We start from the raw sequence: 13,309 nt of genomic DNA on the forward strand, positions 1-13,309 counted from the left end.
CCTAGGATCGAAGAGCAGGCTGGGTATGTGAGCATATGCTCATCATACATCGAATTGGCCATGGTTGAAGACGTCGTGTTCGTTACTGGGAACGATGCCAGACATCCTGTCTCCGCGCCCTGCGGGTCGATCCCAGTTGACTTCGTCTCCCTCGTCTTCATCCATTCGTTCCAGAGCATCATTCCTGTGCCTGTCGTTGCCAAACTGTTGCTCCATCGTACTCTGATCGGTAAAGGTGAAGCCAGCAAAGTTTGCTTGCATAGTTGGCGACAGCGGTGTGGATGCGGGGTTGACACCTGATGCCAGAGCAGCTGCGCGTGCGTTCAGAGAACCGGCGCCGTTCAGAGCATTGGTAAACTCTGGATCGAAGTTGGAGACATCCAGCTCTCCCTTGAGCTTGGGCTTGAACGGTGGTACCACATTCTTCTTGCCCAGCGCGTCCCAGTCGATGTCGGCAAAGAAGGGATGAGCCTTGAGCTCCTCGGCATCGCGTGTTGCGCCAAGCCTGTGCTTGGGGTTCCTATTGAGAAGTCCCTTGACGAAATTCCTACCTTCAGTGCTGAGGGCGTCCCGAGGGAACCTGACCTTTCCAAACGCGATGTTCTTGTACATTTGCTGGGTGTCTTCTGCGTAGAAGGGACTCCAGCCGCAGCACATCTCAAACACTAGCACACCAAGCGACCAGAAATCGACCATCTTGGTGTAGCCGTGTTCATCGAGGAGGACTTCAGGTGCGAGGTACTCTGTGGTTCCACAGAATGTATTGGTCGTTGCGTTCTCGGTAAGGTTAGCCTTGGACAAACCGAAATCACAGAGGGCGATGTGACCGTTGGCGTCCAGAAGGATATTCTCGGGCTTAAGGTCTCGGTACACGATGTTGTGTTCGTGCAAATGTTGCAGGGCTAGGATGAGCTCTGCAATGTAGAACTTGGCACGGCCTTCCTGGAAACGGCCTTCTCGTTGGAGATGCCAGAAGAGTTCGCCTCCAGACATGTAATCGGTGACGAAATATAGATCTGAAGGTGTCTGGAAAGAGAACTTGAGTCCGACAATGAATGCCGAGTCAGCCATGGCTGTCCGGACGAGGATGTTGCGTTCTCCAAGTGTGTGGGCGACCTCCTTCTTCTGCACAATGACCTTCTTGGATAGAACCTTCATAGCATAGATACGGCGAGTGTCCCGCTTACGTACTTGGAACACTTGACCGAATGTGCCCTTTCCAATGAGCTTGAGAATCTCAAAGTCTTCAGGACCGTAGTGCTTCTTCTCCACCTTTTGGAAGTTCAGCTTGAGGTGGATCTCTCCAGTGACAACACCTCCCTCGCCCTCTCGGGGCTCTAGCGGGAACCAGCCGTCATATGGCTCGCTGTATTCGACGAGGTTTGGGCAGAAGCGGACGTGGCCGAGGAAAGCCTCGCCGTTGGCCCGGTCGTATACGGAGATGTCGATTTCGGCATGGTCGCCTACAACGTCGCTACAATCGTCAGCATCACTGTAGATGGAAGATGGGAAGCTACTTACAACATGGCCTCGTGCTCCCACTTAGGGCTTGTTACTTCCTCCAGGGAGCCATTCTCTCTAGGATCTGAGCTGTGTCCGCTGTTGCTGCTCTGTCGGCTCTTCATGGGGATGGCCATTGGAGTGCCCATCTGGCTCTCGGTCCGCTTCATCTGCATGGGTGGCCGCTTCGACTCATCGTGCCTAGGACCGTCTGAGATGTACTCAGCCCATTGGAACTGGCAGACAACGTAGGGGTCTGTGCTAGGGCGCAGACCACGTCCTTCAGAGATTGTGACTGCAAGCTTGCCCTTGGGGGCCACGACGGGAGCCGTCTTGCTCTCCTTGGACTCGTCGGAAGCGTTTGAGGCGCGGGACAGGTTCGAGGGCTTGGGCTTTGATTCTTGTGAGCGGGTGCGCGGTGTCTGGGGAGGTGTAGCCTGTTGCACCGGCGCAAAGTCGCCTTGCGTTAGCTTCTCCGTTTCACCAGTCAACTGCGAGGTTGAGGGAGTTCGGGAAGAGGCACTGGGGGTGGGGCTGGGCAGCATCTTGGGATGGGTGGGTGACTCTTGCTCCTTCTCTCGGGGGTCCGACACTTCAGAAGTAGTGACGGGTGCGGGGGAGGGGTTGACCGTGGATGAGGATTTCCGCGAGGGCATAAGAGAATCACGAACCTGGCCAAAGTAACTGTGCAGAATACCCGGCAGTCGCTTGTCCGTCGGGTCGGGCTTGGGTGTCGTGGCACCTGGGGGCGTGGAGCTAGTGGAGCCGATCTGGTCGTGTCCGTCGTCGTTGCTGTCGTTGGTTGCGCTATGGGGCGTTAGCAGTGATGAGGGCAGGAATCTCGATAAAGGCAAAAAAACGACGACGAAGTGGCGGTGAAAGGGTGGTGTGAGGGCAGGAGTCGTGTGTGCAGCGTCTGAGAAATGAACAGTGATGACCAAGCGACGGGCTGTGAATGGTGCATCGTGGGCGGTGCGTCGTGGTGCGTGGGTGTGGTGCGTGGCAATATGCAAATGCGCAGTCTAAAAGGCAGGCATCTATCTTACCGTGTCATTGCTTGCCGCAGCAGGTCGGCAGCGCCTGACGAGGAGTTGCCTGTCGTGTGCTGGGCCATGGTGTTTTGCTGGCGGGTCGAGGGCGCAGTGCCGACGTTGAGCGTGGAGAGGGTGGGAACAACACTGCTCGACTTGTTGCGTAGATGGTGGCGGGGTCGAATGGTCTTGGTCGAGCTCTCCGAGGCGCGAGAGACTAGTCCGGGACGTTGCTGGAGGGCATCGACAGCGGAGCCTTTGGTGGGAGGAGGAATCTTGGTGGTTTCCCGGAGACTGCGTCGAGACGGGCTGCTGGAGTACGTGTCGCTTGTGGGAGATGTCGAGAGCGAGCTGTCTGCCGGGTCCGCAGTTGGGCGTGAAGTCATAATAATCCCTTGGGTCCTGGCTTGCTGCTCCGAGCGGCCTTAGCCCTAAACAAGCGCGTTGCAACGACTGTGCGAAAACTCTGCTCTAGCACTTTAACGGGGCAGGCTGTCCGAGTCCTTCCAGCCTGGAGGCGCGCGGGCGGTGTACAGCGGTACTGGGTAGACGTGTACTTTGGGACCGTGGGAGCGCCTGGGGGGTCTCTCGGGAAGTGTTGGAATCAAGACAGGTGCTGGAGCTCTGGTGCTGCTGCACTTGATAGCAGCGTCACCGGCAAACGAGTTAGGCAGGCGCCGTGTAGCTCACTGGCAGCAATTCAATTCACGCAGCCGGGCAACGACTCTGGATACATATCACCGCCCTCTACCAGCGTGATTGCATCTGCATTGCACCATTCCCCGGCCTAGCAGCGCCGCCGATGGTCCTCTCGTCCATAGCCCGCCGCCAGCCCGTCCACTCGTCCTCCGGTTTTCACCGCCACTGTCGTCTGTCTCGGCGAGCAGCAGCAGCAAGTCTACCAAAACCACACTTGAACAGGCCATCCATCTGTGTGCGCCAAGCAGGTGCAACCCGCTGACGTAGTTATCCACTGCCATTGCTTCTGCCGACATGTCACTGGGCCGGCTTCGCCCAAACCGGCCGGGAAGAGATACAGTCCCTGGCTAAGATCTCGGAGCAGGGCCCCTTCACTGCCAATCATCGCCTCCACTGCGCCGTAGCAGGTGGAGCACGAATACCCTCACATCAATGCTCAAGCCATTGCCTGCATCAAGCTCCAAGACTGTCGTTTGAAGAAAAGCCTCAACGCTCCACCCGTGATGCCACTGGCACATTAGCGACATGTGGCCCGATAGCACGAGATAGCGTCTGTGGAGCTAGCCATGCCATTACCTATCTATACTATCTGAGCCTTGCTCGACCCGACTAATACAAACTGCCCAGGCGGCATGCAGCTATACGAGCAACATGCTCCTCTCTCATGTGCACCCTGCGTAGCTTGCTTCTGCTACATGTCAGAGGCAAGACACCCATGACATGACCCCAAAGGCTGCTGCGAATCCTCGACGACACGAGTTAGTGCTGCAAATGGCTTGCTGAAATAAGAATGACTTCATACTCGATACTTCACAAGGCTGTCATGGCCGTCATGTCGTGTTTGCTGCCTGCCGTCGTTACACAATCAATGTTCCTGCCTAGGCAAAGGGTCCTCATGATGCCCCAGCTCGGCCAAACAGCCGGCCCGTGCGGTCTATTTGCATTTCTTACTTAGCAGCGCTGCAACCACGCGCAATACCGAAGCTCAAAGCCAACACCATACCGCTGCCGCGCACCCAACCACCATGTCTGACCGCGAGTTTGGCGGCAACGACGATTTGTCGCTGCCCAAAGGTCGGCAACTTCAAACTTGCACCGCCCCGTAAATGCTAATGCGCCCCCAGCGACCGTCCAAAAGATTGTGCAAGACATCCTCGCCAGCGAGCCTGGCATGACGTTTGCAAAAGATTCGCGCGACCTCTTGATCGAATGCTGTGTCGAGTTCATCACCCTCATCTCGTCTGAAGCCAACGAAATCGCCGAAAAAGACGCCAAGAAGACGATAGCTTGCGAACACGTCAAGGCTGCCCTGGAAGAGCTGGATTTTGGCGACTACGTCCCAGCCATCCTCGAGGTGGCGCAAGACTACAAGAAGCAACAGCAGGTAGGATGACGAGGGTGCAGGCTACGCGACCACTAGCTAACGCGGGGCAGAATCGAGAAAAGAAGCAGACCAAGATCGAGCAGAGCGGCATGACCGAGGAACAGCTCATCGCTGCGCAGGAAGAGCTCTTCAAGAACGCTACAAGCAAGTTCAACGCGCCGCCTGCGCAGTAGTGCTGCTTCCCGTGAACGACTTGTACGAATAATGGCTTCAGTTGCGCGGCGTTTGATGGGCATTGCGATGGCGCGAGGCAGGCGTTTGGCTTAGATTAGGGATACATCAAGGGCATTCAGGGTGTACGGGCCGGCATGTTTCAAGCATAGAAATAGGCGTTATCCAAGGGACATGCAAGCCCGGAAGGTTACAACACGGAACTCGTAGTTGTCGCGACAGCAGATATTCTATTCTATCCGCATGCATTCACACGTACTCGCTTCCTACTGATTCGTGACGACGCGCCCAGAGCAAGAGGCGCATGTGTTTCATGGCCAATGACGTCGGGGTTGGGCCCACACCCCGCGTGGCCAGTAGCCGCATCCCACCTACAGCGCTGCCCACTACTGCCTATCTCCCGAACCACTACCCATAGCACAACTCCACAAGCCCCTACCTTCCCCAACTGTACATTATGTCGGGTCTCGAGAATGCGCTTTTCAATTTAAAGGTCAGCTGACTTGTGTCGACGCCGACAACCCCCAAGCTCACACTCAGTAGTTCACAGCCAAGTCGCTGAACAGGCAGGCGCTCAAAGCCGGCAAGGAGGAACAGGCAGAGAAGACCAAGCTGGAGAAGGTGGACAACATGCTTCCCACGCCAAAGACGTTGTACTGACAACTATGCCAGGCTATGAAACAGGGCCACAACGACATTGCACGCATATACGCCGGAAACGCTATCCGCAAGCAGAATGAGAAGCTCAACCTGCTGCAACTTGCCTCGCGCGTCGATGCCGTCGCAGGTCGCGTGCAAACAGCAGTCACCATGCGACAGATCACAGGCAACATGATGAAGGTCAACCGGAGTTTAGATGTGGCTATGAAGTCTATGAGTCCGGAGAGGGTACGCGACCTTACAGCTACTTGCGTCATGGCCGCTGACAATATACAGATCGCCTCCGTCATGGTCGATTTCGAGAAGCAGTTTGAGAACGTAGACTCGGCCACGGAACTCTACCAGGACATCACCTCCTCCGCGACCGCCGTCGGTACACCACAAGAAGACGTCGACCGTCTAATGGCGCAGGCAGCAGATAAGGCAGGTGTAGATCTACAGCAAGATCTCCAAGAAGCCACACCGGTCAAGACCAAAGTTGGACCTACCGAGCAGGAAGAAGAGGCGTTTACCGAGAGGCTGCGCGCGCTAAGGAATTGAGATTCAAACAGGATTCCCAGGGTGTATTGGAGTTTGGGCGCATCACATGCAAGTGAATTGTTGGGAAGACTAAGATAGTTTTTGAAGCAGAATCACATGCCTACGACTACCAAAGTAGTCAAGAATCAAGCCGGTCTTCATTACCTGGTTGTTGTTGCAATATATGTCACACCGCCTCCACATCATCCCCTCATCTGCATCTTCGGTTTCTCACCGGTCGCTAGGAGGCGCTGTCAGCTAAGCATCCGCAAGATCGGTTTCTTTCGGGATTTTGGCAGACGGCTTCGGCTAAGTTGCTCATCGCCCAGCCGCGTTTACCTGTCTACCCGATGGCTGTAAACACCATGAGTCGTGAACTGCCCGTTCTTGTAGGCATGCCCTGGCTACGCAATTGCAGTTTATCTCATTCTAAGCAATAAGCCTATGCACCACGAGAGACACTGTCGCTCCAATCTATGGGTGTATCGAGTAGTTTGCTATCATTGTAGCAAGACTATGATGAGAGAGGGGTGCAACGTCCTAGCTCAATGTGCCCCAGATCGCCAGCTTTGGTCGCCTTCCCCACGATGGACCCTGCATTTACAGAGACATGCCATCCAATATACATGAACATACCTCAGCCGATGCTACCCATCGCCAACTGACCTGCGAACGTCCAATGATGCAGGTTTCAAAAACATGGGCCAATCAACGAACGTAGTATTCGACTCGGTAGCTCTTGCTCCGACGTCGGTGTTCGTTCCGGGGAACTTTCAGCTAAACTCCGATATCTTTCGTCAGCGGCTGGTGAATCAAATCCCTCAACAACAACGGCTGCGCAGCTCCTGCGTTGTGAATCCTCACGGCACTTCGGTCGCACTCTAGACACGCGACGAAACAGAGCCTACCAGAGACCACAAGCGCAAAGTGCCCGCGAAAAGAGCAAGATTGAAGAGCTGAAGCTTTCACATGCAGCACAGAAAGAGAGAGTTTATCAGTCACCGGAGGAAGCTGCAATGGGGGAAGAACAAGCCAGCAGTATGAACACACCTACAGACACCGCGCCTAAGGTTGCAACACCTTCAATTGCAATTCCCAAACCCAAGCTGCCGCTGCCTGCAATGCGCACACCCACTGCCTCGACCGACACACCTCGCGAATGGAATACCTCCAAGCTCGGTCTACGCATCGGCGTCGACGCCCTCTCAGCAGGTGCAGCAGGGATACTCGTCGCACCCATCATAACCATGATTGATAAAGGCATAATCGAAAACGCAAGTGGCAGGAACACACTGGGCGTCAGTCTGAAGAAGAGTGCTGTGGAGTTACTAGCAAAACCCCACCACTTTGTGGGAAGCAAGCCCTTCATTCTCATCTTCAGTCTGTACTTTGGAACCTACTTTACGGCGAACAGTATCGATACAGCTTCTGCGACCGTGAAGCCTACACAAGGGTTACAGGAGCAGACGAGCGGGACGAGCAAGTTTCTAGCTACGAGTACAGCAAATCTAGCGTTGTGTCTGTACAAGGACAACCAGTTTACGCGGCTTTTTGCTGCGCCGGGATCGTCTCCACGGCCTGTTCCATTGCCGACCTTTGCGCTTTTTACAGTTCGCGATTGTCTTACCATTTTTGCTTCTTTCAACTTGCCGCCTCTGCTCGCGCCGAAGGTAGACGAGCGCATGGGCGAGGAAGTAAAGAAGTATGTTGGAGCGCTGAGCGTTGCGCAGTTTGTTACGCCTGCTGCTGTTCAGCTTGTGAGCACGCCTTTGCATTTGCTGGGTCTCGATCTGTACAACAGACCTGATGCTGCGGTGGGTGGTGTTGATGGGAGGGCGGGTCGCGTTGTGAGGGATTGGGCCAAGAGTGCTGCAGCAAGAATATGTCGTATTGTACCTGCGTTTGGTGTTGGTGGTGTGGTTAACACCAAGGTACGAAAGAACATGATGGGAAGGCTTGAAGAGTAGAATGTTATGGGGTTGTGCAATCGAGGACGATGGAGGCCTACGCAAGTGGCTCTGGCAGCAGAAACGACTTCAACCTACACATTCGCCCTCAAGATAACCCCGCTTCTAAACACGACGACACTACCTTGATATTGCGATCCCCCCTGTCATACTTTGGCTCGACGTATTACGATGTGTATGGATTTTGGATGAAGATACGGCAGCAACCTTTCTTGGGCATTATACGGCGTCAAGGTTTTCTTGGAACAATCTCATCTCAGATCATCAGCATGGCATGGCGTTATTGGCGTTCCAGCGATGACTATCTGCAAGCAACAATGAAGCACCATAGAAATTTCATGTCTTGACGTGATATTTCTCGCGCGTGAATATTCTTTTCTCTTCCCTGCTCACTAACTCGTTGCCTCAACTTGCTCAGTCTGCCATTATTCTAGATGGGCTGTTGTACGATGCAATGTCGCACTAGAACTAAGGAGAAATCCCCTTACCCTGAGTCTAAGCATGAGAGATGCATCATACTGCGCTAGGATAAGCCAAGTGTTCAATGCTTAGGTTTTGTGAATTCATGCGATTTTGGGCGTGCCTTGGAAGGACGTTGCTACTTCTAACGGTGACGCCATCGTCGATTCGATATTTGGAACAGTCTCGACCGTTGCTACTATTCCTGGATGTGGCTGCATGGCAAATCTCGGTTCGCACATCTCGCATGCTCGCACGGATGTTCATGCAAAACCACCATGCGCTCATCGAAGGCATATTAGCCGTTCACCATGAACTTGCCGAACCTGACAACCGGAGAGTGACTTGTGCAAACGTGGGAGTTGCATGAGACAAGGACATCTTTATACACGCTCTCTGGACGTGAGGCTGATCAGAGTAGGCGTTCAGAGAAGGAAGTGGTTTGTTTCAAAACATTACATTCGATTGGTAAAATCTCTACATGAGCGTGATAGTATCCAATTCTACGCCTTCTCGTTTCCAATACTGGCGCTTCCACCCCCTCTAGCCTCAGCAAGAAGTTGCGTGCCAACAACTTCTCCCGTACTCTTGCTCTTGAATACACCCGAGACAGAGTACAGCCCCATGAAAGGCTCATAGACATATTCTTCCTCCCAAACCTCTTCACCCTTGAATGTCACGCTCTCGTTGAAACCATTAAAGCGCATGTTCTTGAGGTAATCACCAACAACATTCGTTGAAGAGATAGTGCCGGAGTTGTCGAGAATTTGCTCTACGATATCGCCGTTTTGGGCAAGGACGCGGCGCTTGTTTGTGTTGCCTTCGAAGTTGTTGATAGAATAGAGGATGTTGTTACGGAGATCCCACTGATGGAAGTCGAGGTCACGCTTTGCCTTGGCTTGCGCAGTGTCGTTGCCTCCTCCTGTAAGTCCGCCAGCGACGTCGCCAACAAGACCAGCGGTGTCGTTGATGATGGATCCGAGGCCGTTTCCTAGCTCCGCGATAACAGGGTTGAGGTCGATGCTGTCCAGTACGTCGCTGACCATAGAGACGAGGTTACCAAGACGTGCTTCGAGATAGACTTTGGCTGTGACGTTTTGGATAAGGAGCGTGACTTTGTCGACGGAAAGGTCTACTCCGGCGTTGAACTGCAGCAACTGGAGTACCTGTGCGTCGAGGTTGATCTTCGCAGTGAGGTTGTCGACACCAATGAAGATTTCGCCAACGTGAACCGATGCGTTAAGCAGGACGTCTGGCACAGGATTCAAGGCGGAGATATTAGATGAAGACGTGTTTTCCGTCTCGTAAAGCACGGCGGTTGGGTCGCCGTCATCTCGGACATCGAGCTTGTAGCCACTGTAGCCATCAGACGCAGATTGACAAACGGCGAGAAATGGCAGCGAAAGGAGTGTGATCGTTGGGAGTATGGACAACATCTTGATTGGTGATGAAAGAGAGACTGGATGGAGGTCCACGTGCTGCTGAAGGAGCGAAAGGAAGGAAGCGACAGCTCGATGGATATCGTCAATCGACAAGAGACGGGCAAGCAACGGTTAACAGTACCATCGGTTGTAGTAGTTCGTTGCCTACAAGGATCATTGCATAGCACGATTATCCGTCATCCACTACACAAGCAAAAAAAGGAAATTAAGGAGATCATTTCCGCACATGCCATTCGACAGAAAGTCTAGAAAACCGGTAGTTCGTATGCGAATCAGGATTTCTGGGTGTTCATGCCTTGGGTTTGCTCCAGATGGCGCGGTCCAGCCTTGTACGAATCCTTGTTGTTGCTGCATAGGGGGCTTTACCCGAGATTACCGTTATGGGAATCCTTGTAATACTCCATGTGCATGATTGCCGTCTCGGCTGATTTGCAACGGGATTCCTTCGCTTTAAACATTACTTGGGCCGTGTTTGCTGATACTTGTACGGCTGTCTCGCTCGTTACTATCGCTGTCGTTGTTGTCGCTGTCGCCGCCCACGCCAAAATGTCGCTCTCTATCCGCCTACTGCTCATCAGCATTTTCCTTACCTTTGCGACACTCATTTCTGCGCAAACGGCATCACCATCAGCTGCACCATCAACCCCGCCGCCTACTAGCAGCACCCCACCGCGAGGTAACGGAACTTCTACAAGACCGCCAGAGGTTGCGCCTACAGGATCTTCACCCCCAGATGTGCTTCTCCGTGTCCCCGAACTCCACGTAGGCAGAATCGAACTAGGTGTTGAGAGGCTTCAGGCAGACCTCAACCTTAATGCTAAGGTTGCCGGTCTTGTCCAGATCAATGCTGGTGTTCAAGTCGCCGTAGAGAAGGTCAACATCACTATTGCTGATGTGGATGTTGATCTCGAGTTGGTCGTACGATTGGGCAACCTTGTTTCCATTGTTGAGCGCGTTTTCGATTCTTTGGACCTGAACCCTCTTCTCATCGGTTTGATCGGAAACGTCACCAACTTGGTTGGAGAAGTGATTGGTGCTGTGGATGGCCTTGTGAGTGTCCAAAAAACTTTTAAAATTCAACGAAACTAACAATATGTAGCTGGGATCAATCACGCAAAATGGAAAGACACTCAACTTCTTGGTTGATAACCTTGGTAACATCGTCCAAGAGGTCGTGGGAAGCGGCGGAGATGCCCTTCAGCAGATTGTCGGAAACTTCAAAGTGAGCATACTTGCACTATACTAGGTCACAACCACTAACTGAATCTCCAGCTCAACATGACCGAGGTCACTGGTAGCGCAAAGCAGGTTGGTCAGGGACTTACACAGAAGACCTTCAACTACGAGCCTCTCAACGCTCTTGTCGACATTGTGACAAACACTGCCGGCCAAGTCGTTTCGGCCGTAGTTCAAAAGAAGAACGGCGGTGGTAGCGGTGGCGGCGCGTCGTCCACAGCTTCTGCCTCTGGCACTCCAATGCCAGTCAGTCTGCCTGTCAGCTCAGCCACCAGTACTTCGTAGGCATATATAGCCTTGTGATAATGGCATAATCTAATGCGTCCTTGATGTCGTTCCCACAACACTGAATCCGTGATGCATGGTTGTGCCAAAACACTAGATAGGCTATAGATTGGCTTTTGCTCAATCAGCATAACGAGTCCAAACAACTGACCCCTGAAGCATACCTGATCGAGTCTCCATGATGTGGCATATTACTGCATATCTTTTAATCAACTCTACGTCTGAGTTTTGCAGTTTGAGATAGAATGCAGTTTGCGGCAAACGAAGAAGCTTGTTTCGAAATTAAACTATCTAAATTCATTGCTCATAGCTTCGACTTGGACACGATGAAAGAGTTGCCAATGTTTAGCCACTTGACAGCATCTGTGACGAGCTCATCGACGATTTCTCTTGCAGTCTTCTTTTCGTTGACAACGGCGGCGACCTTGCCCATCAGGAATGGCCGAGCATTGTCCATGGTCTCATCGTCGAGGTCATCACCCATCTTCTCAAGATCGTGCTCGACAGGTAATATACCCTTGCTGGTGAGCTCCTTGATCTCTGCTTGTCTGTTCTCCTCCCAGTTGGCGACATATGGGTTGTTGCGAATACGAAGTGGTCGGCCAGTGAAGATGATGGTACGGATGTTGTCGTCCCAGCCAGCTGTTTTGACAGCTTCTTGGTGTGCCTTGGGCGCACCAGCCTCCTCGGAGAGGATGAAACGTGTTCCTACCCAGACACCGGTAGCACCGAATGTGAGCATTGCAGCGAGCGACTGGCCGTTGAAGATACCGCCAGCAGCCACGATTTGTACTTGCTCGCCAGTCAAGGGCGACTTGTGGCCCTCTACCATCTTGACAGCTGCTGGGATGAAAACGGAAGTGGGAACATCTCCAGTATGTCCACCACCCTCGCCTCCCTGTGCGCAGATGATGTCAACACCGATATCGAGGCACTTCTTGATGTGCTTGGGGTGTCCGATCATGTTCATGTATAGGATGCCGTGCTTGTGTAGCTTCTCGACGACAGCCTTGGGTGGGACGCCGACGGCGGAGACGAATAGCTTGGCACCGGAATCGATGATGATATCGACGAGCTCGTTCAGCTTGCCCTTGGTGTAGTCGTAGCTGCACACGGTCAGTGTCGTGCCTTTGAGGTGGCAAGCTCGCCGAGAGAGAGAGTACGTACTTGGTCTTGCGCGCGCTACCTCCGACCTGGGGGAGGAGCAGGTCGATACCGAAGGGCGCGTTCTGGTCGTTAAGGTATCCCTTCAACTCTGCGATCTGTTCACGGAGCATGTCTGGCGTGTATCCGACACCGCCGATGACACCGAGACCACCAGCATTTGTGACAGCGGCCGCGAGCTTTGGTCCAGCAGCCACGTTCATGCCGGCAAGCATGACAGGGTGCTGGATCTTCAGCAGGTCGGTAAGCTTGGTGCGAAGTTGCTCTGAGACTCGTCAGCTGAGGAACATGTGAGTGCAGTGTGGATGTCATACGTGGTGAAGCCATGGTGGTTTGGATGGAATCTACGGCTATAAATCTGCTATGTGTGTAAAGAGTGCAAATGCGACGTAAATCAGTAGGCAAATGGAGGGAGGAGTCGGCCGCTTTCTTATGGCGCGAGGAGCGAGGAGTCTTGGTCGACTCTCATCGAGCCGTGAGCCGAGGCACGACGCATCTGTCACGCGGAGAGCGCTAGCTGCATGGGGCTTAGCATCTTCTGGGGAACGCTACCGACTACTGGCATCGCGTGCCAGTCTCTGTCCCATCGCGTCACATGCAATTATGTTCACTAATGCGTCCAAGTGTTTAGCCACGCCAAGGGCTATACTCTCAACCTGTTCACGCCCGAGAGCGCATACAGTCAGCATCGCCAACACCAAGGTGCCCAAGTGTACAATTTTTTCCGTGGCGCCTGCCCCACGCCGGACATGTGTTTCTCTACAGGACACTTACACTCTGCGCTTGCCGTAT

General features: G+C 53.4%; 7 protein-coding genes across 7 annotated transcripts; 4 read left to right on the top strand and 3 right to left on the bottom strand.

Moving 5' to 3' along the window:
* Positions 1-42: 42 nt before the first annotated feature.
* J4E82_002046 (uncharacterized protein) lies at positions 43-2,917 on the bottom strand (the record flags this gene model as incomplete). The annotated part of the gene is made up of 3 exons (XM_051728350.1): positions 43-1,474; positions 1,522-2,307; positions 2,547-2,917. 3 exons carry the CDS (start codon positions 2,915-2,917, stop codon positions 43-45), a joined length of 2,589 nt encoding a protein of 862 aa, XP_051591763.1.
* Positions 2,918-4,255: 1,338 nt separating this feature from the next.
* On the top strand, positions 4,256-4,787 carry J4E82_002047 (uncharacterized protein; the record flags this gene model as incomplete). The annotated part of the gene is made up of 3 exons (XM_051728351.1): positions 4,256-4,304; positions 4,355-4,614; positions 4,665-4,787. The coding sequence occupies 3 exons, from the start codon at positions 4,256-4,258 to the stop codon at positions 4,785-4,787; spliced, it is 432 nt and encodes a 143-aa protein (XP_051591764.1).
* Positions 4,788-5,242: 455 nt separating this feature from the next.
* Positions 5,243-5,985, top strand: J4E82_002048 (uncharacterized protein; the record flags this gene model as incomplete). Its single annotated transcript, XM_051728352.1, has 4 exons — positions 5,243-5,278; positions 5,329-5,406; positions 5,458-5,673; positions 5,722-5,985. 4 exons carry the CDS (start codon positions 5,243-5,245, stop codon positions 5,983-5,985), a joined length of 594 nt encoding a protein of 197 aa, XP_051591765.1.
* A 661-nt stretch (positions 5,986-6,646) lies between these two features.
* On the top strand, positions 6,647-7,931 carry J4E82_002049 (uncharacterized protein; the record flags this gene model as incomplete). Its single annotated transcript, XM_051728353.1, has 2 exons — positions 6,647-6,652; positions 6,876-7,931. The coding sequence occupies 2 exons, from the start codon at positions 6,647-6,649 to the stop codon at positions 7,929-7,931; spliced, it is 1,062 nt and encodes a 353-aa protein (XP_051591766.1).
* A 962-nt stretch (positions 7,932-8,893) lies between these two features.
* J4E82_002050 (uncharacterized protein) lies at positions 8,894-9,826 on the bottom strand (the record flags this gene model as incomplete). Its single annotated transcript, XM_051728354.1, has 1 exon — positions 8,894-9,826. One exon carries the CDS (start codon positions 9,824-9,826, stop codon positions 8,894-8,896), a length of 933 nt encoding a protein of 310 aa, XP_051591767.1.
* A 552-nt stretch (positions 9,827-10,378) lies between these two features.
* Positions 10,379-11,353, top strand: J4E82_002051 (uncharacterized protein; the record flags this gene model as incomplete). The annotated part of the gene is made up of 3 exons (XM_051728355.1): positions 10,379-10,882; positions 10,932-11,054; positions 11,105-11,353. 3 exons carry the CDS (start codon positions 10,379-10,381, stop codon positions 11,351-11,353), a joined length of 876 nt encoding a protein of 291 aa, XP_051591768.1.
* Positions 11,354-11,657: 304 nt separating this feature from the next.
* Positions 11,658-12,844, bottom strand: J4E82_002052 (uncharacterized protein; the record flags this gene model as incomplete). Its single annotated transcript, XM_051728356.1, has 3 exons — positions 11,658-12,459; positions 12,521-12,782; positions 12,832-12,844. The coding sequence occupies 3 exons, from the start codon at positions 12,842-12,844 to the stop codon at positions 11,658-11,660; spliced, it is 1,077 nt and encodes a 358-aa protein (XP_051591769.1).
* Positions 12,845-13,309: the final 465 nt, after the last annotated feature.

This window comes from Alternaria postmessia (assembly GCF_024291825.1).
Source record: "Alternaria postmessia strain BMP 2775 chromosome Unknown scaffold_8, whole genome shotgun sequence".
Lineage (NCBI taxonomy): Eukaryota > Fungi > Ascomycota > Dothideomycetes > Pleosporales > Pleosporaceae > Alternaria > Alternaria postmessia.